We start from the raw sequence: 21,278 nt of genomic DNA, 5'->3' as shown, positions 1-21,278 counted from the left end.
TGAAGAATAAAAATTAATTCAAGGCTTGTTTCTATCCAATTGCCTCAACTCTCTCCTTCTAAAGGGAAAACTTCCGATCCAACAGCAAGTCCAAACTCATTTCTTAGTTCATCCACCAGGCTGTAAGCAGTAAACTCTCTCGGCTGTCCAGGTTTACCGAGAAGCGTCCATGGTAAGAGAAACTTGAATCTATCAGGCCCTTTCTCGGCGCTCATTCGCTCAAGTATGGCAATCATGGCTGACATTTCCTTCAAACTATTCTGCACCGTTTTGCTTGCTTGAAGGGGAGACTGCCTTGCAAATTCCAGTACCAAAGCGCCTATACCTGCAGCTATGGCACAAGCAAAAGATGATCCATCGTAGAGGGCCGCTGAATGGGGGCTTGTAAGTCTTGTACCAGGTGCACTAAACCTTCTGCCTCTGCCATATGAAGACACGGATGATGCGGTTGTTCTTGTATACTCGCCGAATCCGTCAGCGGCATCTATCGCAATGACTTCTGGCGCCCGAGAGGGATATAAGATGTCATTTGGGGGACCAAGCAGACCATCGTTTGACGTGGAAGCAAACATGTGAACTCCTTGACGGCGTGCGAATCGGATTGCGTTTCTAACACCATCGTGATCGTCAAACGCCCACCCAAAGGACATGTTGATAATGTCAACACCCCATCCACCTTTCTCTGGTTCCGCAACAGCCTTCTTAATCGCTCTTTCTACAGCCTCTTTGTCGGGAAAGAGCTCTGGGCTGCCATCTTTGCTGGACGTGGCCACGCGACAGATGTATAGAACGGTACTGAGGCTAACTTTGAGCATCTGCACGGCGACCGCTGTACCATGGCCTGAAGAATCTTTCATGGCTTCCAAATCTGTCTCGTCTTCGACAAAGCTGGCAAACTTCTTGATGCGGTGCATATATGGTTTCAAAGACTTCTTGTCATGTTCTTCAGTGTAGGCGAACCCGGTATCTAGCACGGCAATTTTGACGGGCTTGAATGAGTTGTCTTTTGCGCTTCTAGAAGAATATATAGCAGCGTGGGTTTTCGAAGTTAAGTTCTTAAACCATGATATGGTCGATCCTTCGCTACCGATTGTCAGTCAGGAAAAGCCGAAGAAAGGGAACAATATGTGATGTCGTACGTCACCCCAGAGTCCGCAGCTTGAAAACTTCCAAGGCTACTTCTATGCGTGCCCTCTACTAAATTTTGGCGCTCTTCTTTTCGATTGCTGTTAATTAGATCCGACGGCGTGGAATCCCGGGCAAACGTCTCCTTCGTGGTCTCAGTATTATTCGTTGATGCCGGTAGCGGTACGAGAACCTGTTGTTTATTTGGCTGCGAAAACAAGAGACTTGTTTTCTCAGACTTAGCTAAATCGTATACATGCGGCGGAGATTGAGGCGCCATATCAACTGACATGATGCGAGTTGTGGCTCCAAGGTGTCCATCGATACTCCGACTAGTCAGGATCATAACTCTCAGGTCTGTTCTCTGGCTCTGAACTTTGTGGATCATATCCGAAAATTCAGCGGGCCAGGAAAATGCATCTCTAGAATGCTGGCGAAGAATCGAAATATCCAGAACTATATACACTTGCTCTTGGTGAGATAGAGCCGCTTCGATACTTAAAAACCAATCTTCATGAGAAGCGGTCTGGAAGTGGGATGTCGTCTTGGCCAGAAGAGATAGTCCCTGATTAACTAGAAAGAATAGGTTACTCTTAGCAGACGAGGGTATTGTCTGTAGGCATTGCCCAGCGATTTGGCGCAGGATATCATCGCCTCTGGAGACGCCTCTAGAGGTTGAGTTTTCGTAAAAGATGGTCGGTAATGGGCTGAGGAGGAAAACAGTTGGACACCTTCCCTGAAGGTAGTCTACCAATTCAACGCTGAACTTCTCCAGTCGCTCTGCAGACTGTGAAGTGCCCTTAACTACTAGAACAGAGGGTTCCGGGCCAGAAATCCATTGCGTCAGCTCGCGTCTTTCCCAAATATCGGCAGTATAGGTGTCTTTGGCTGCACGATGGTCTTGAAGCGCTTTGCTGCGGTCCTTTGCGTAATTTTGATCGACAACAATGGCATCGCCGCAAAATGCCGGTATTTGCCAGAACAGAGACAGGTTGTTGAGATGTAGAGGTGGTGGTTTGGTCCCGGCTTTAGACTGGAAGGAGTCTGCGTACTCATGGCCAGTTAATCTTAGCTTGAGGAAATGTCGCAATAGGAATGCGTATGTGCATACCACTGGTTAGATTCGAAAGTAGGGCGAGAAGATCAGTACGATATCGTTGATAGGCATTTTGCTGTCTAGCATCGATGATGCCTAGATACTTCTTCTTCTGTTGCGCTCTTTGATTCTCATTCGGATTGGAGTCCAAGATGCGTATCTGTCTTTTAATCTCGTCGACAAGACACTGGTGCGATGTATCCATAATATGTCGGTTGCTGGCCGAGTTGAATCCCGCTGCTATCAGTTTATTTGTAGCCCACCAGGCGCCCGGGTGTTGAGAACAGTAATGAGGAGGGGAAATAAAACCTTAAGTAGCTATAACTTCATGGTTCGTTGTGAAACATCAGCTCGGTTAGTAATTTAGGGATCTTCGAAATTTGACTGATGAATTCTTATTGGTGGTCAGCCATACCTGTACTCCCGGTCAGCTGCTGCTGTGAAAAACAGCCCGCCAGTGGGGGACAAAAAACACCGCCTGTCTACTGCTATAAACTTGTCTGTGATAGGCGGCCATGTGACCTATGAATTTGTCGGCCGCAGACACGCCGCTGAAAGATGTACTTGGCCGAGCGGCAGCCAGAGACGCAACCAGCAAGCAGTGTAGAGGTGAATGTCATGTAACATGAAGCTTCAAATCGCCTACCTAGATGTAGTAACAGTTGCTATAGACAAAAAGAAGCTGTAATTGGCAGATCGATCCGGCGTAGTAGGAGCAATAACAGCGACTGAAGCCTTCTTGAATTAGTTTTATTAGCAAAGAAATAGATTAGAAGGGAAAGGGGAGAGGATGAAAGAACAAGAAAAAGGGTTTAAACCGAGATGATTCAATGGAAAAGGGAGACAGGATATATCTAAAATGAACATCTTCTATTCAAGGCAGCATTATATCGGCGTGAGCCCATAGTGATGGGATGTTGACCAATGTATTACAAGACGAAGTTGGACATGACGAGATGGACACTTTTTACACTGATGGCAACTGGAAGATCCAAACTGACATTATTTCTTCTACTGTCTATCAACATTCGAATCAGTGCTGGGAAGAAAAGTAGGGCAAAACCCGAGCCGAGTTACGAGTGACCTCCAGGGTTGTAGCTCACCTCGAGCTCAGACTTGGCAGCTGCCCACCAGAACGCCTTCCCCTCCCCTTTCTCTTTCCCTAGGAGACACTGCAGTTCCTCTATGACTCAAAATCTGAGGATTTTTTTCCCTTTGAAACATCAGGCCATTTCTTTCCCAGAATACCTCAGTTCGTCACAACCTCAACTTTCTTCCATCACCACTGTTTCTCTTTCATCCGTCCAACGTTAAAACCTAAAATCAGAACCACGCATCGTCATTACTGCTATGAACTAGAATAGTTGATACCATCCATTCTACGATGCATTCCCCTGCCAACGATACCAGCGGCTCGGAGCTGAGCCCTCGAGAGATCGAGGTCCTCATCACCATCGAGCGGACTGGCGCAGGCCTCTCCATGGTGGCCATCACGCTCACTCTTGTGTCTTTCTTCTTGATCAAGAAACTTCGAACCACTCCCAACATGTTCATCGTCTTGGCTTCCATTGCAAATGCTGGTGCGAGCATCGCTTCCATGATTGGCTACGATGGCCTCGACAAGGGCGAAAGCTCTGCTCTCTGCCAGGGTCAAGGCTTCATCTTTGAATGGTGGGCGCTCTAGTTTTCGGTTACTCATACTCCTTTAGAGCGACAAAAACTGATGTGGTGTTTAGGTTCATGCAATCTGATCCCTGGTGGTCGTTCGCCATGGCGTTCAATGTGTTTCTCGTCTTCTTCTTCAACGCTAATCCCGCTACTTTTCGGAAGCGCATCTGGATTTACTGCATCATCTGCTTCGGCGGTCCTCTGGTGCCTGCCGTCGTCTTAGTTTCCATCCACGACGATGCAAAGGGTCCCGTCTTTGGGAATGCAGCTGTGAGACGTTCTGATCCAACCTTTGGGGTGTAATTACTGACACTCGGCCAGCTTTGGTGCTGGGTTGATTCAAACTGGAGTCTAGTACGCCTCTACGCCTATTACATCCCCATATGGATCTGCATCTTTGGATCAATCATCATCTACGTCGCCGTGGGATATCACGTATTCCGCAACCGGAACCGCCTTCGCAACTTTGCAGTCCGCATCCCAATCACAGCTAAGAGAAGTGATGGTGGAACCAGCGAAGCTGGAGATTCAACTGAAGAGGTAAGAAATGGAAGTTTATCTTGATAGGCACTTTGCGGTATACTGACTAGCTACCCAGAGCCTCACCCGGAGACAAGATTACTATGGCACTGCAACCACTGAAGTCCAGGTCACATCAAACACGCCCGACAATGATGACTTCTCTCTTCCCATGATCCCTCCTGCCATTTACTCTCACGGTCCTGCTATTGTGTCATGCGGCCGATCGTGGGCAGTACCTCAAGCAGCGAGTTATTATGGTCAAAGCATTGAGAGATTCCCCCGACCGAGCGCAGCTCTTCCTCCTGCACGGCCACACTTTGCGCATTCAGTATTCTCGTACCTGAAGAGTATAAAGTCGAGTGCTTCCATGAAACTGAAGCGACTTGATCCTGTCAAGATGGCCTACTTACGCACCAGCTTCATCTTTGGTTTTGCTATTTTGATCACCTGGATTCCAAGTTCTGTCAACCGGCTCTACAGCCTTACGTATGATGGCCGCGTTGACTTCCAGCTCAGTATTGCTAGCGGGTGTGTTTTGCCGTTGCAGGGGGTTTGGAATGCCTTGATCTACTTCACCACGAGCTAGGGCACCGTGCGTGAAGAGCTGAAAGCTTTCAAAGACAGCATTTGGCCAATCCCTCGCCGAGGCTACCGCAATACTGTTCGGATGGATGGCAGATTGGATGTCGTGACGTACGGTAATCGGAACACGCTTGAGTTGCCTGCCATGGCCCGACTCAAGGCCTCGCGTGTTTCTGATGATGACGAGCTGGAGCTCTCAGAGCGCTTCCGTTGAAGCTTCTCCAGCTAATCGAGATTTGGGCGGGAGTATCTTTGCGAGATTATCCTTGCTAGATTATCTCTCCAGTTAGGGGACGAAGGCCGGGGTATATTACCTAGGTGAGAGTATCGTTGCGAGATTATCTTTCCGACCAGTGAAGGCACATCGGAGTATATCTTTTTTCTTTTTTTCTTTCCACATTTCATCAGCACGGAAGTGGTTATGGATGCTTGTGGGGGAGCTATATATGTTGGCGAGACGAGATTCTCCTCTCCACTCAGATTTTACAATGCTTGGTAGGTTCATAATATTGAACTAGCAGATAGGGAGCCATGTGCAATAATATTATAATGTTACGACTTGATCCTGATTTTTTATTCCTTCTCTATTTGATTGCGCAGTTCTACGCGTACTTTGCATAAATGTCTTCGCCCTCAGCAGCATCAACGCCATCACGGACTACGGCGGCAACAGCTTCGTTGATATCATCATCGCCCTGCAGCAAATCTATCCACCCGCTCTTGACACCATCAGCAGCAAGAATGGCATCAGCTACATGAGCTACAGTTTCCCTAGGGACTTCCCCTTTGACGTTCTTGTTTCTACCTAGTGTGACATTTCCTTTGGGATCGTCTGTCAATCTGCCCGGGCGGAGGTCAATGCCTACCAAAGTTGGGCTCTGCTTGGAAACTTCGTATAGGACTTCGTCGGCGGCGATCTTGGCTTGGTAATAGGTCGCTAGTACGCCAAAGTTGATGTTCTTGTGGTAGTCTTCCCATTCGCTGGCTGTCCACCAGGGAGCTGCTTTGCGACGGGAGCCGTTGTAGGAAACGAGGAGGAAGCGGCTGATGGAGGGTTTGGCGGCGGCGGCGTTGATGAAGTTGATTGCGGCGTCACGGTCGATGCGGTATGTGCCTTCAGCGCCGTATTTACCACCGGCACCTAGCAGAAGTGTAAGTAATAAGGGTGGAAAGCACAGAAGTTTGCGAGTTGATTTGCATACCGGCACTCCATGCGACGTAGTCTGGGTTGACTTCGTCCAAGATGCTCGCTGCCTTCTCTTGGCTATCGACGTCTTCGATGCTTCGGACAAGGACGCTGAGACGGCCTGGTAATCCGGCGCCGAGCTTTTCGACGGCGGGCACTTGTTCTTGTTTGCGGATCACGCTGGTGACGGTCCATGAGCGCTTGAGGAGCAGTGGGGTGAGAAGCTGGGCGATTTTGCCGTGGCCGCCGAGGATGAGGACGTGGTGTGGTGAAGCCATTTTGAGGAGTGTATTTATGGTACTGTACAAGTAACGATTTACGATGAAGAGAAGTTAATTTAAGAACCTACAGTAAATAGACCGGTCTACTGCAGCTAGGGAGCAAACGAATCTACACCAAACTTAGAAGTGCTCTCGAGCTGATTAAATACCTGTAGTACCTTGGTAGATACAGACCCGGATGCACCACGGCTCGGATAGCTTCAGGAAGCTATCCGAATAGGATCACGCAAGGGAGGGGCATGACGACACTTTTTTTGGGCGAGGGGGCGGGGCAGAAGCAGCAGGGATTTGTTTAAAGCCGAATTGAGGGCATGGAAAGCTGATGGAAGAATCTGACATTGGCGGAGATAAAAGTTTGTTTTTAAGTACCGAGGTGTTAAAAGATGTTATTGTTGACATTGGTGGGACAATACCCAAGGTTAAAGAAAAGTTGATTTATAATGACTCTAGTGATGAAGCAAAAGATGATGGCTCAACCTTGGCATCAGCATCACTAGATGAATACAGAATATGAGGTTATCCAGTAGCTCAAGCTTTGACATTCCAGCCAACATCAGTATTATCAAAGCGTCATACAAGGTGGCAAACCGTAAAACCATCTTTGGGACAACAACCTGCTGAACCTTTTATGTACTGAGAGATGATGAATCTGTCTTATGTCAGCACGCAAAGTAGCCTCTGATCTCAGCGGCATTCTGACAAGGGGGGCCGCTGATCGGCACTATTGTTGAGTCTGAAGCTTGATTTTTGTTTTCCTTGTGTAGCCGCCAATCTCACGAGATACGCAAGATCTGCTGTCCTCAGCACTACGAATACTTCTGCTCACCTCACTGACTTTGTTTCTTCTTTTAAAATTTATATATTCAACGAACCCGCAACTCCATATTTGACAAACACTTTTTCCAGATCTCAATCGGGTGGATGCATCTTTTACAAGGCTTTCAGCTGCCCCTCATTCTCCCACCCTAGACTCATTCTCTCTTTTTCACAAAGTACGTACATGACATCCAGCTTCTACAGGGGCCTCAGTCGCGTCATGTCCAAGTCTGTTTGCATTGTCGGTTAGTTACATGAGAGTGGAAAGTTTTCATTCGCAGAAGTCTCTTCTAACGACTCCCAGGCGCCGGGCCTTCTGGTCTTGTTGCGGCCAAGACGCTCCTCCACAATGCACCCAAAGGACACTTCAAAGTCAGCATCTTTGACAGTCAAGCCGCCATTGGAGGGCTGTGGCCGACCTCAAAGACGGATTCAGGGCGTCTAGTACATCCATTGATGGTTGCGAACCAGAGCAGACACACTGTTCAGTTCAGCGACTTGGCGTGGGAAGACGATGCGCCGCAATTCCCCCGCGCGTGGCAGGTTGGCAAGTACTTGGAGCAGTATCGGAGTAGATACCTCAGTGGCAATCCTGATTTCGAGCTTCGATTGAAGAGCCGTGTGGCAAAGGCAGAGAAGCGGGATGATGGTACAGAAGGCTGGAAAATCCACATTCAGTCGGGGGACAAGGAAGAGGCGAGGGATTTTGACTACTTGATCGTTGCTTCTGGATACTTTGGCAAACCCATCATTCCCGAATGCTTCAAAAACGCAAAGACGTCCGTTCCAATCATCCACAGCAGCCAGTACCGCGATTTGAAGGGTCTGTTAGGAGAGGGCAAGGAGAAGGGAGGCAAGATTCTCATCGTGGGAGGCCAAATGTCCGGCGTTGAGATTGCAGGCACCATAGCGAGCCATCTCTCATCTGCCGTCAACTCCCCGGAAGAATCAGAAATTACTGGAATCGACAAATACTCCATTTACAATGCAATTCAGCGGCCTATCTGGGTGTTTCCTCTTTTCACCAGCCCCGAGGTAAGCTGATTTTCCCCTATCATACGCCTTGCCAACGTACTCACATGCATTAGCCCACGTTTACAGCAGCTCCCTTTGCACCTTTAGATCTGGGTTCTTACAACGTCAACAACCGACCCAGGCCACTCGAGAATACGCAGGGCCATATCAGCCAAGAGCATGCAAATATGGTTCACACCATCTTTGAATCGTCACTCGGTGACCAAGAACAATTCTCTTCTCTACTGATGCCTAACCAACAGGAAAGAGACCAACCGGCATATCTGGCTGTTAGCGATTGGTACAGCGATTTCGTGAGATCCGGGATGATTACTCTGTCATTTGGCAAAGTTCTTTCCCTGGAGGGCGACCTGGTCACATTGGATGATCATGGGGCTCAGATCGATGACATAGCTGCCGTAGTCCTTGCGACAGGCTTTGATCCCTCTCCATGTGTCGATTTCCTACCAAAGGATATTCTCAACACCCTCCAGCACTCTCCAAAACACCTCAGCCAAGCGCTGGCCTTGGCGTTCCACGGCACCCATCATCCAGACGTCCCAAATCTCGGATTTGTTGGATTCTATCGATCCCCATACTGGGGAGTTATGCAAATGCATGCTCGATTCATTACTGATCTTTGGTCTGGCCAAACTGGCTCGAAATTAGAGGCACTGGAGCGAAAACTCCAAACAGACGACTCCATCAAGCGAACACTCAGCTTGCGAGATGACCCTAGGCTTTCACAGTTCCCCATGGGTGACTACATGTACCTCATGCAAGAATTTTCCGAAGCGCTTTCCATACCAATGCACGAATCCATCATGCCAAAGACTCCGACAACCTCTCGCAATAACCTTCCTCTCGATACGCTCACGCCCGCTCGATATCCGTCACCCAGCGATAGCCCTGAAGCAAAAGCCGAGGCCGAGAAATCGTTAAAGCAGACTCGTGATGTTGCTGTCGAATGCCTCACAACTCCCCGTTTCGTCGCACGAGGCGTTTTCAGGAGCCTTCTTGGCACATGGCGGCTTGAACGCGATCTCAACAGTCGACTTCCTTCCCACCCGAGCGGCAAGTTTGTAGGCACCGCCCAGTTTCTGCTCCGTGAACGGACGTCGGACGGCCTTCAGTGTGCCTCTGATCCAAACAGCATCGATGCTTGCGACGAGAATGGCGGTGGAGAGGATCTGGAATATCTGTATATCGAAGACGGCGAATTCCAAACCTCGGCTGGTTTCGGATTCAAAGCGACTCGTCGATACATCTGGCGATACGACTCTAAGAAAGATGTCATCAGCGTATGGTTTGCCAAGCCAGACGACCAGAAGCGCGCAGACTATCTCTTCCATGAAATCGAGTTCGAAGCGCCCCCGCTCGAGGACAACGAGAAGCGCGAAAAGGAAGGCTGGGCGGCAAAGGCTGGACATCTTTGCATTGACGATTACTACAATGTCAAGTACAACTTTGCGTTCAAGGCTGTGAATTTGGAGAAATGGAGTATAGAGTATACTGTTAATGGTCCGAAGAAGGATTATACGATTCATGGCACGTATGAGCGGATATGAGTGCTGATTTTGGCGCCGCGAGATACATGGACATGGTTAGAGATTAGTGCGAACGTTTGATACAGCAGGTACTCAAAATTAGACGATCATAATCCACTGCAAGACATCATGTTTATCATCCGGTCCAACTCCATCACAACTTCGTAAACACTTTGCATGGCTTGGGATCCTTCAAAGATGTGTGTTCCAACTTGTCTGTACTTGGGAAAAGCGGCAGGATATTTGGCAAGGAACTGAAGGCGACCATTGGCTGTGCTGTAGTATGGCGAGCTTGGTCAATGGAGGTTCCAAATGATGGATCTTGGGGATGAAATTACCTCCTAGCTGCATCACCTAGGCTTATGGCCATACGTAGTCTTGCTACGAATGCAGTTGATCCAGGCTGTACGTCACGATATCGAGAACAATGGGTAGCAAAGTGCCTTCTCAAAGGGCGCCAAGTGTCATCGTCTTTCTTATACGACTTGTACGCGGCGCCTAGTGTGGGAGGCCATGGGATTGGCCATTTTGGCTTGTAAGTGGATTCACGCTGAGCTGCGTGCTGGGCTTTGAGCATGGAATGGAGGCTCTGAAGAGATTGGAGTGACATTTCAAGTTCATGCAATTTTTTCATGGCAATGGATGCAAGGCCGTCTGTTGGTTGGGATGGATGGCTTGGAGAGATTTCTGGGCGGTACTTGTTGTCATGATTGGCTGAAGAGCGGTCTTTGTGCGCATTGTGGATGGAGCAAGGGATGTTCACATGATGGCTGTGCTTTCTTTGATCTGAGAGAGAAATACATGGGGAAAAAGAATTGATTAACGCTGCGCTTTGGGCAGGAGTCCAAGCGGGCTTCATTACTTGAGCGGAGCACATGATGAGCGAGATGAAGTGGCTTGATGGAACAATGGGAAAAGAGATGTGATAGGTTGGCGAGACATGGTGGCCAAGTCTTCAAGACGCCGAATGATCTAAATACTTTGTTGAAAGGATGATTGAATTGATCAATGAACAGTAAAAGCGTTCTTTGTCTTTATGGCTGGGATTGAACATCGTGTCGACGGAGCGCATTCAATGTCGGATATCTCAATTCGAAAACACGAATAATTGGCCGTGAGATGTTCATGGCGGCTATTTATTGTATGATGTTCAACGGCATGTGATGGTTCAAAAGTAATTCGGCTGTGGCGAGACATGTGTTGGTAAATCAAGCAGATTGGGATAAACATCAGATGTGGTGAGAGAAGTGGCCGTCTGTAAATAAATATATATCTGCCTTACGGCGCCAATAATTGCTTGCCTTGAGTTGCCAGACATTGTCTTGCGAGACAGCAAACTACCACCAGCTCTGCTCTACAAATCCCACTATTTGACTAATGGACATCTTCAAGTCATGCCAAGCTTTGTTAAGACCAACATGGAGTCAAGACCGCCTTAAAACGACCCTACTTAATGAACTAGGTCCAGCCGGTCCTCGTATGGCAAAACTTGTCGTTGATGCCGCCAAACGTAACTCCGAGACGGGACGCTACGATGTTGAAAAGCACGTTTGCATTAACCGCTTCAGGGACCGCTCTCGCAGCGACGTCTCCCGTCCTGACCAGGGAAAGAAATTGGCCAGCTCGATTGATGAATCCGACCTGGAGGAAATGTCCACTTTTCACAGAGATGTCATTAAGCCATTGGTTGGGAAATTTCTGAAGTCAAGATTCCAGTTCAATCCAGGCATGTCCACAACGGATGGTGGGAAGATAGGGGATAAACGAACTGAGGATAGACTGGTCTCGTTTCGCAATGCTTTTTATCACTATCAATTTGCATGCATCATGGCAACCAGGTACCAGAGAAATGATGACGGCACTTGCCAGGACATCAGCCTCTCCCAAGAGCACGGAGAAAACGATATGCTTTGCAACATCCCTAGCTTGTATTTGAATGGAGAAGAGCGGCTACATCTAGGGGAAATCGTCAACTGGGTGGAGGGTCATTACGGGAGACTCATTGACAAGGCGCTGAAGGGTCGCCCCCAGAAGGATAATGAAGGGCTGTTAGGTAAGTTCAAAGACTCACGTCCCTAATTTATAACCAATTCATTCTTACAGGCAGTTTTCTAGGAAAAAAAGAGGGTATTATAGATTACTTCGCCAAGCGTGGTCTCAAATATCTTCAGAGATCTTTACGACATGGGCTTAATCGAAAGAATCTGGAAGAAGCTAAAAAGCACTGTGACCTATCACACGCAAGAGCAGAGATGCCCTTCATAATTGGGCTAAGAGAGGGCATCAAGCCGAGACGTTGACAAGTATCCAAGAGCTATAGAATACGTGTTTCACTATTAGCTCACGGAGAGTAAGGTTTCCTTCATTTTCTTGTCTATTTGTCGACGAATTGGGCACGGTTAGATTAGTGTAGATCACTAACTGTCGTTACTTTATATGGGTTACGTGGCTTGGCATGGAAGCTGTTCGGATAGAGAGCAACGCGCTGGCTGCGTTTGTGTGTGGTTATCGGTATTGAGAGTAGGAGTCGTGGTAATTCTGTTTCAGCCTTTGTGTCTCTGTGATATTTTGTAAGAATCATATTTTTATTATATATTAACCCTCGAGATCCCTTATTCATACAACTGTGACATTAAACATTAGGTATTTGTAGTCGTTTATGGTACAGACAGCGATCCAGCGCAGCGTCTCCAGCAGCAGCAATTAATTCACCAAGATGGTGCAGACCCAGCCACACAAAGCAACAAGTAAAGCCACCAGCACCCACCGCAGCTCAATGGTAAACTTGGTTTCAAGCCAGCGCTGCCATGCCTTCATGCCTCGTCGGCGATTGGGACAAGTGGGCGTTCCGTAGATGATGCATCCCAAGCCAGGCCGTGATTCGCACTCAATGTGCTCTCGCCGGCGCTTCATGAGTAGCCTGTTTCAGATCAGCATCCCGCTTACAAATATGTCTCTGATTCAATGAGAAAATTGAGTGAGTGTGACATACGCTACACTGCCTCTGCAGAATCGCAAATCCGTGCCCAAATCACAGCGCCCGTTGTTTGGACATTCTAGATGAAGACGGCGCCGCTCAATGAGCCACTCCACCTTGAGGTCGACGTCGGTGTCGACGAAGCTGTGGAAATACCGGTTGGTGTATTTGAGAGAGAGCGCATCGGGATATATCAGGAGTTTTGAGATTTGTAGGTGAATTTCCGTCGGTAGGCTGAGGAATGAAGCCCGCGGCTCATGTTTGCTTTCCATCATGTCGGTTTCCGTTTCCGAGGGGCCGCGGTTGATATCGGAGCTGCATTTCGTGATGGTGGAGCTCATGGCGGAACAGTCGGGAGAAAGGGTGAGGAGAAGAAAACCAGTGAGATGATTGCTTTACCGAGGAAATAGGAGAAATCAGGGGATTATAGGAAGATATTAGAGTGAAGGTATGTTACTATGAGATGGCTGGATCATGAATGTTTTGTTTATGTATTTGATGGCTGCCTCGGTCGTGTTAGTGAATGCCTTGGTCTAAGCCAGGGCGGCACGGCCACCAAAACAAATAATCATAGAAGAGACAGTCCAAGTGTGAACTAATGCCAGGCCCCAAAAATACGAGCCGCCTCAGGTGACGGGGAGCCGAAACAACGGATCGCTGATCGGGCTATGCAGAGCTGCTGCACAACGTCAAACGTGTTAAAAACTGCAAGGCAGCTCCATTTGCAAGGGCCTGGGTGGCTGGCCATCGCGTCTTTAGTGGAGGCTTCGCTGCATTTTGACACTTGTGGCCGCTAAGTCAGGCAGCGATCGAGGACTTGCGGGTGCCTGTTGATCCCTGTAGCTGCTCAAGTGATGGCTGTAGATCCCGTGAGATGTGGTTTGTTTACATGGATGTGGTGTGATTGATTGGTGTGCGGCCATGCTTCAGCATGGCTGCCGTGGAGGGGGAAAACGTGGCTTCGTGCTAGATGATCTGGCTGCCTTTAGCATCCAGGCACACAAAGTTTGCCAGGGAATTTGACGTCAATGATGATGAGACTAAGTAAGTTACCCCGGAATATGAAGCTTGAGCGTTGACTCCTCCTCAAGGACTCACGAGTCCTAGCGATCTGAGACGAGTGCAAGGGACTGGACTCATGTCCACTATTAGCTGCGGCTGAATACCTGGTTCACGCCACGTAAAGACACGATGCCGTGTTATTCTATTTTTGTAACTCGCGACCAATCTATTAGCCAAGAAATTGTATTATTGACTACGGACGAGCTAAAGAGACACAAGTCGAATCACAGCAAAGCAGATCGGTAAACCATCAGTTGCGCCAGTCGCGGAGAAACCACGTCACCTACACCTTTTCACTCCCACTGATTTGCTTCAAAAGAGTCAAGCTATTCAGCGCACCTCACGTGCCAGAGGCACAATATCGTCTCCCTGTTCTCTGCTCCCATGACCGCCCTCGTCACCATGCGGCAGTTTTGACTTGAGCCTCCTGTGGTGTGCAGCTCGTCGAGGCTTCTTGGTGCTAGGGAGACAGGTCACATCGCGCACGTTACAGTAATCTTCTCCTACTCCGTCTCCCCGTCCACTGGCAGCTGCAGTTTTTTATCTTTTGAACAGAGTGATAGCTGCATTGCCCAGTCACGGATTTCATCGCCCTTGTACCCGTAGATGCAGGCCAGTGTCAGCACGAAGAGGGTAACCGGTATTCCCGTTGCCCAGAATAGCCCTTGCTTGTAATGCATATTTCTCACATCGGCTGTGTTCATGCCCATGAAGCTTGAAACAAAAGACAGAGGTAAGAAGAACAGGGTTACAATGGTAAAGACTCTGATGGCTTTTCCGTGGTCTTCTTCCATGATTTCAATGGTCTGCTTCACCTGTTCTTTTAAAAACTTTGACCGCGTCTTCATGTTCTGTACTTCTTGTATTCGTATGTCGAGTTGCCGTAGATGGTTGTCTTGGTACGCCTTTTCGACGCGATTCTGCGCGACTCTTGTCATGGTAGTAAGGCGAAGGGTATCGGGCGAAATGGACTTTGCGAATCTATGCAGGCACTCTTTTTGGTGGTTTAGCAAAGCGTTCAAAGCATCGAGCTCTTCTTCCAGATCGCGAATGTCTAGAAAAACTCGCTTTTGGGGACGCTGATTGGCCTGATAATGAAGCTTGGAAGCGTAACGTTTATACACCTTGAGAGTATTATTGTTGCGGCGTGGATTTGAGGTTTTAGCTTCGAATGGTAAGTTGTGGCTCTTGCAGATAAAAGCCAAGGCCAAGAATTCTGCCCCAACGGCCTGAGGTTGGGGTCTTTCGATGTCACTGGACGTATTGCCAGACAAGAATATGTCTCTCTTGGCATGATCCAACAGATCCAACATCCGGTCCTTTGCAGTCTTCTCCAATACCTGCAGCTCGTTGATCTTATCCGAAATCTTTGATAGATCACTTCCCGAGGATGCCTTTATTCTCGTCATCAAAGATAGTCTCTTTGCTCGAAGGACAAATACTTGAACAATCTTTTGGAAAGCGTAAAAGATATGTTTAGGTAACGGTGGTCTTATCGCTAGATCACCCATTGAGTCATCTTCTTTGGATGTCACCATAGTGTGCAGCTCATTCAGGTGAAGTGCAAGCTCGGAGAGTTCTCTTTCAAACTCTTGTCCGTTGCGAAGTAGACTATTTCGATCATTTCGCACCGGATAATGCGAGTGCCAAATACGATGCAGCCATGAGTAACACGGATCGTCGTACGGCCTTTCCCCTCGGTGGTGGCAATCGAAATGCTCATCGTGGAAATGATTCAGTGCCTCTTCTGCCGACGAGTAATGTTTTCCCCCCTTACAATCTCCGCATTTGGCCAAGAGTGTCTTTTGAGAGTTTGGAGATTGGCTTCTGCTTGTTCTTTGAAGATTCGCAGAAAAGTCGCGAATGATGTATGTTGGTACATCGTGAGGCTCACGTTCACTCTCTTCCCAGATAAGTTGCTACACGCCACTTGTGTCAATAACGAATGAAGAGATGATGGAATAGTGTAGTCTTACTCGGCGAATTATATCCATGCAACCCCAAAACCGTTTCAGGAGAGGATGCACTGTTGAGCTGCCCGTCTTTGGCAAAAACGACCACAGAATCTGCCGGCTGACTGTGACAAGCTGTTCCATCAACTCTTTATCAGGGCTGAAAATACCCAACGATTGCGCTTGCTTCCTAGCGACACCGTCTTGTACCACAGCAGGCAACGTTATTTCTGAACCAGTGTTGTTCTTCTCAACCCCCTCCATTTCCTGGTGGGTATTTCCGCCGGCGTGATCAACTTTAGACACGGTATTCGGCAGAGTGTTGTCTTTCACTGTATTTTCAGCGGCCGTTTGGTCAACGTTGCGATAAGTAGGACTCTCTTTCACAATACTTATGTCATCTTCTTGGAAGCCTCCATTCGGAATATCTTGTCGAGAAAGAAATTCCTCTTCTGTGAGCTTTGGAACTTTGACATAGTAAGACTTGCCTACTTGGCTGTTAGAAATTACTTCGTCGGCTTCATCAAGAAGCTTGATCATGTCTGCCTCTTTGGCGCTTCGCAATGAGCTGGAGCTCGTTGGGATGCAAGGTCCCCATAGGAAAAACGGAACTATTTTCCCAAGTCTGGATCCTTGTACATTAGTAGTAGTGTATTTATCGCCGGCCAAGTCGCTTGTGATGGAAGCAACTGGTGTCTGTTTGATGAAAGTATTGCGCCTCCGATGGTGGGAATGAGATGCGCTGCCCGAGTTCGTACTCTTAGCTTTCAATGCATGTCTTCGGTCCCAATTTTTGTCATCTTCCACAATACTCGGTTTTCGAGGATATTCCGAGTTGAGATTGGTGATAATAGGTGACGGTAGGCGATATTGGGAGTCGGTGTGTTGGTGCGTGTGGTAAGTTCTCAAACTGTCGCGCCGAGAGCTAATCGATTCCGCATTCGCGCCTGACGCAAAGGAAGGAATTGATCCTTGACTTTGACTTTGACGTTGCTTATGGATGAATAGTTGTTTTAAAAACAAATCGTTACTTGCGTTGGGGTCATCTTCCTGGACCTATGAAGAACTTGAATGTGAGACAGCCTTCGTTAGAGCGTAGGGTGTGAAACTCACAGAAGAGTAAGTTTCAACGGATATTTCTGCACCAGGCTGCATCTTCTTGTGTCGTATTTTTTTGTGATTTATATTGTGTTTATTCGTCTCCGGAAGACCAATGGTTCCGTCAATGTCTGTAATGTTACCTGCAATATCATCAATTAAGCTGGTGAAATTACCAGTGGAAGAAGCCTCCGGTGCCTCTCTGTCATTTGGAGAGTTGTTAATTCCTAGTGGCATTGTTGTGTTTGCGCCTTCAACCGATTCACTTCGGTGTGATTGCGGGATAATACCCAAAGGGTCTGTGCCAGTGTCGTATAGCTCATCAGGATCTTGCGGATCTGGAGAAGACACAATAAAACCAGTACCATCTTGATACAGAAAGAGTGGAGCGGAAGCGGTGTTGGAGGTAAGCTGGTCTGCTGATTCGTGTTTAGAGGACTCCTTCTTAGAAGATCCCACCAGTCCAGAGAATGCGTCGCTGCGTCGATCCTTTGTTGGCATTTCGTTCAATATACTGGAAGCATCATATCTGCTGTACTCCAAAAAGAGCCGATCTTTACTTGGATTTGCACTATTTGGTCTTAGGGTAAGATAAATTGTATAAAATGGTGATTTTCGCAGGTTCCGTGAGCTCGCAATCTCAATCCATCTTTCGGCAGTGATGATGACTTTGTTCTCATCGAGCAGATCATACTTGGGGAAATCAGATCTCTTGTTCTGAACGGCATCCATTGTAATTTTGAAAAGATCAACCCATGTAATACTTGATGATACGGCAATATCATGATGTTTTTGCTTATCGTCAATGATCTTAATCTTGATTGGCGGTTCATATCCCAGACTTCGCTTTCCAATCGTTCCGTCCAAGAGTTCTTCGGTTGTATGGTCTGACATGGTGATCAAAAGGGTAGGACCAATTAGAAGACACCATATTTGGTTCACATGGAGTGCATTGTCCAGCTGTGAACCGTTCCCAATTTTGCGAATAATTTGAGTCTTATCGCGATTCGGAGTAACATCAAACCCATAGAGGTTCTGTAGAAGTGTTTGGGGGTGATGGTCGCCTCGATTTCCCCCGTCTTGATGCCCTTTTAAAGGACGTAGCCTCAAATAGGGCGAGGCAACAAAAACAACCGGAACGGTTGGGCGAGTTTTTGACGAAAGCGAATTTTGCTGAGAATAATTGCCGATGCCTCTCAATACAGAGCCGGGTTCAATGTAGGATCCTGTTTCAGAATGTCGTCGATATTTTTTGCCGGCTCTCTCGACGAGTTCTATCGTAACAGTTTTAACGTCGTCGCCGATCAAGTGACACTCCATAACGAATTGCTGCATCCCGATTAGCTATGGTCAGTTGTTTCAGCTGTTTATATCTTACTTGTAAGACATCGAGATCCATCGTGGCACTTTGTAAATGACTAAAAATTATCTTAGTAGTGTCCATCAGAGTGTTTAGGAAGGCGAATATCTCACAGCCATTTGGTCTGCATCGAGTTGCGAGATTCGTCGTGCGTTGGAGGTCCCTCTTGGCGAGAGACCTCCTCTTGTCCCGCATCATTGACGGAATATTCGAGATTCTCAAACGTCTGTAGTTTCTTCATGAATCCCTTAATATATGCATTTCTTTCGTCCCAGTATGGGGCCTGAGAAGCACTATTGATGGAACCTCTGTAGTCCGATGCCAAAGGGATACTGATGGACAGTCCCTCATTTTCAGCTTCGTGGGCCATTTGTCCCTGAAAGAATGATTCAGTAGTCTCTCCAGTTGCATCGATAGTCTGCGAAAGAATATTCAGGCCATGATCAAAAGGCGACAAAGACCGTGGTGTTTCGTCAAGAGGATCAGTGGGTGCACGTTGACCACGATTCGGGTCCACACTTCGAGAGTCATAAGAGCGTTTGTCATCCTCGTCATCAGTATCTTGTATATAATGCACGTTGTGACTTCCATGTTGCAAAAAATTGTCACTCGCGTCATTAGCATGACTACCGTCGGTAGAAGTAACTCCAAGGTCAGGATCTTGGTTATTTTGCGTATAAATGCTGGGAGAGTGAGTTTCCATTTTTGTAAGAATGGATGCACTTGGCATACAAAAAGTTTTTTTTTAAAAAAGAACTTTGTAGAGCTATAAGCAATATCTCAAATCACAAGTCAAGATGATCATCTCAAACAGCATGGAAGGTGGGAAAATACAGTATATTTTATACTGAGAGCAAACCACTCCCAAGACGTTGGATTACGTCGATATCTCATCGTGTCGATACTGCAACTAGGGAGCTATGCAATGCTATACAGGAAGGCTACATGGTGCTGAGAGAGAGCCTCAGACGTTGGCCAATCATTATCAGCCGGGTATATCCCTTGCTCTTGGATCTGAACAAGGCTGGCCAGGGCTCATGTACGGTAATCTAGATGCATACTGTGGCTGAAATGCAATGAACACACGAAGTTCGCCGAATACAACTTGTCAGTTAGTCCCAGCAAAAGGTCGAGCATTGTACAGCCTCAGTGGCGAGTGTGTTGGGCGGGGAAGAGCGCTGTATGTTGCAATGCAGGGCATCTGTTTGATTACAAGTGAATCAGGCTGTGCTGTGTACGCTGCATGGTAACCCACACACCGACTTTTAGGCACTTCTCGTTATTCTCTCCTATTGGATGCTTTGCCGGTGATATATGATATGAGTAAAGTTATTGGTCGTTGTCACGGTCCAGGGAAGTTCGTCCACTTTTCCGCCAGAAGCCGGTCGAATAGCATGCTATTTAACCCTTGACAGCTGAGTGAAGGTGCATTCGGTGCAATGCAGGAATTTATTTATACGTCTCTGGTGGCAATCCATAGGTCGGTCATATCTGATGTACGAAAGAGGCACATGTTGATAAGCTCATTGCCATATAAGGCTGAGGAGGCGACTTTTCATCCCAGAAGAGCTTTCACAAAGCTAACACGACGACAATGCTCTTCAGCTTGGAGAAATTATACCGAGATAAAGCCCGGAATGACATCAGAGCTCAACGATGCAACAATTTACTTACTAACAGTCGACAGAAATACGCGGCTCTTCGTGAGGCGCCCTCTAGCATTGTTCCGTCAATATGCGGAGTACAGCTGCACTTACCAATGCAAGGGAGGAGGCTACATCCAGGTTCTTCTGTGGAGATTGGTGCGCCACTTTCTATGTGAAACTATTGGACCGTCGCGAGGTGACGAGTTAAATGTCGCTTCATGCCACAAGCAGTTTAGCACACTTACACTTTTACTCTTCTCTTCCGCCATTAGTAACTCTCCCTTCTTTCATTCCCCAAGATGGTATTCAGTTGACGTTTAATGAGCCTGATTGGAAAGTAATTGCTTTGCCTCGGGTTTATACTGATACATGGAGAAAGAAGCCGAGTTGCACCGCAGCAATGCCTCGAAAGGTGTGTCCTTTCTAAACAGCGGTCTCATCTCACCAACCTAGTACTAACCCATGTTCTGCTTCCAGTTCATCACACAAGAGGTCAAAGACCAGAATCGCGAGAGCCAACGGCGATCGCGAGCCCGGCGCGCTGAATTGATAAATGATCTCAAGAAGCAAGTGCAAGATTTTCAGCGGCAAGGCGCATCTGCCTCTTCAGAAATGCAGAGGGTGGCTCAGGCAGTGACACTTGAGAATCAGCGTCTAAGAAGCCTGCTGAGCGTGCATGGTGTATCGCAGGATGAGATTGACCAGTTCATCTCACCTCCTCCGGCCACTTCACCCGGATCGCCAGATGGATTACTTGAGTCCGGTGCTTTGAGGTGCAAGGCCTGCGGCAGCACATCCATCATGCTACAACATCTACCGGCTGTATTATCACCACGACAACATCAGAATTATCACACTTCGCCACAGATTATGAGCGATTTTGCTCTCCCATCACCTTCAATTTCATGCGACACTGCTGAGCTCTCCAGAATGGAAAGTAATACCGACATGGGGGTTAGTCCAACAGTATTTAACTCACCACCGGTAAACCAAATTGTTCACTCAGGTCCCTCCATCAGAAATACTCAAGAAGCGAGAAAATCTCAGAAATCTCAGTCTCAAGAGGGCAGCAAACGTCAATGCTGCGGATCACGTTCAAACGAAGGCGACAGCCAACATAGCAAAAAGCCTTTGGAAGATGAACTTCATCTCGCAACACCCCATCCTCTTCCAAATCCTACAGCACCCGAAGCGATCAACCCTACCGACTCTATGGAAACATCTTGTGATACGGCAGCATCCATTCTAGTGGACCTTCATCACGGGATGGATAATGAACAGGCTCGTACTGCCCTTGGTTGCAAAGGATCAGAGACTTGCAATGTCAGCAACATCAAAATTTTTCA

General features: G+C 47.6%; 8 protein-coding genes across 8 annotated transcripts; 4 read left to right on the top strand and 4 right to left on the bottom strand.

The window, feature by feature from the left end:
- Nucleotides 1–44: 44 nt before the first annotated feature.
- T069G_10450 (subtilase family domain-containing protein) lies at nt 45–2,426 on the bottom strand (the record flags this gene model as incomplete). Its single annotated transcript, XM_056177660.1, has 3 exons — nt 45–1,083; nt 1,140–2,169; nt 2,237–2,426. The coding sequence occupies 3 exons, from the start codon at nt 2,424–2,426 to the stop codon at nt 45–47; spliced, it is 2,259 nt and encodes a 752-aa protein (XP_056023950.1).
- Nucleotides 2,427–3,605: 1,179 nt separating this feature from the next.
- T069G_10449 (G protein-coupled glucose receptor regulating gpa2 domain-containing protein) lies at nt 3,606–5,207 on the top strand (the record flags this gene model as incomplete). The annotated part of the gene is made up of 6 exons (XM_056177659.1): nt 3,606–3,892; nt 3,958–4,159; nt 4,211–4,429; nt 4,488–4,739; nt 4,791–4,939; nt 5,036–5,207. 6 exons carry the CDS (start codon nt 3,606–3,608, stop codon nt 5,205–5,207), a joined length of 1,281 nt encoding a protein of 426 aa, XP_056023949.1.
- Nucleotides 5,208–5,595: 388 nt separating this feature from the next.
- T069G_10448 (NAD(P)H-binding domain-containing protein) lies at nt 5,596–6,457 on the bottom strand (the record flags this gene model as incomplete). The annotated part of the gene is made up of 3 exons (XM_056177658.1): nt 5,596–5,712; nt 5,758–6,134; nt 6,196–6,457. 3 exons carry the CDS (start codon nt 6,455–6,457, stop codon nt 5,596–5,598), a joined length of 756 nt encoding a protein of 251 aa, XP_056023948.1.
- Nucleotides 6,458–7,496: 1,039 nt separating this feature from the next.
- Nucleotides 7,497–9,858, top strand: T069G_10447 (flavin-binding monooxygenase-like domain-containing protein; the record flags this gene model as incomplete). Its single annotated transcript, XM_056177657.1, has 3 exons — nt 7,497–7,521; nt 7,581–8,311; nt 8,365–9,858. 3 exons carry the CDS (start codon nt 7,497–7,499, stop codon nt 9,856–9,858), a joined length of 2,250 nt encoding a protein of 749 aa, XP_056023947.1.
- Nucleotides 9,859–11,316: 1,458 nt separating this feature from the next.
- Nucleotides 11,317–12,137, top strand: T069G_10446 (uncharacterized protein; the record flags this gene model as incomplete). Its single annotated transcript, XM_056177656.1, has 2 exons — nt 11,317–11,890; nt 11,974–12,137. The coding sequence occupies 2 exons, from the start codon at nt 11,317–11,319 to the stop codon at nt 12,135–12,137; spliced, it is 738 nt and encodes a 245-aa protein (XP_056023946.1).
- Nucleotides 12,138–12,540: 403 nt separating this feature from the next.
- T069G_10445 (uncharacterized protein) lies at nt 12,541–13,155 on the bottom strand (the record flags this gene model as incomplete). Its single annotated transcript, XM_056177655.1, has 2 exons — nt 12,541–12,757; nt 12,830–13,155. The coding sequence occupies 2 exons, from the start codon at nt 13,153–13,155 to the stop codon at nt 12,541–12,543; spliced, it is 543 nt and encodes a 180-aa protein (XP_056023945.1).
- Nucleotides 13,156–14,379: 1,224 nt separating this feature from the next.
- On the bottom strand, nt 14,380–18,989 carry T069G_10444 (corA-like mg2+ transporter protein domain-containing protein; the record flags this gene model as incomplete). Its single annotated transcript, XM_056177654.1, has 5 exons — nt 14,380–15,795; nt 15,853–16,884; nt 16,942–18,255; nt 18,305–18,344; nt 18,400–18,989. 5 exons carry the CDS (start codon nt 18,987–18,989, stop codon nt 14,380–14,382), a joined length of 4,392 nt encoding a protein of 1,463 aa, XP_056023944.1.
- Nucleotides 18,990–20,332: 1,343 nt separating this feature from the next.
- T069G_10443 (uncharacterized protein) lies at nt 20,333–21,181 on the top strand (the record flags this gene model as incomplete). The annotated part of the gene is made up of 3 exons (XM_056177653.1): nt 20,333–20,344; nt 20,410–20,886; nt 20,939–21,181. 3 exons carry the CDS (start codon nt 20,333–20,335, stop codon nt 21,179–21,181), a joined length of 732 nt encoding a protein of 243 aa, XP_056023943.1.
- Between the last annotated feature and the right edge of the window lie 97 nt (nt 21,182–21,278).

The sequence above is a fragment of the Trichoderma breve genome (genome assembly GCF_028502605.1).
Source record: "Trichoderma breve strain T069 chromosome 7 map unlocalized scaffold00007, whole genome shotgun sequence".
NCBI lineage: Eukaryota > Fungi > Ascomycota > Sordariomycetes > Hypocreales > Hypocreaceae > Trichoderma > Trichoderma breve.
The sequence above is the reverse complement of the archived record's forward strand: the minus strand, read 5'-3'. Positions and strand labels throughout refer to the sequence as shown.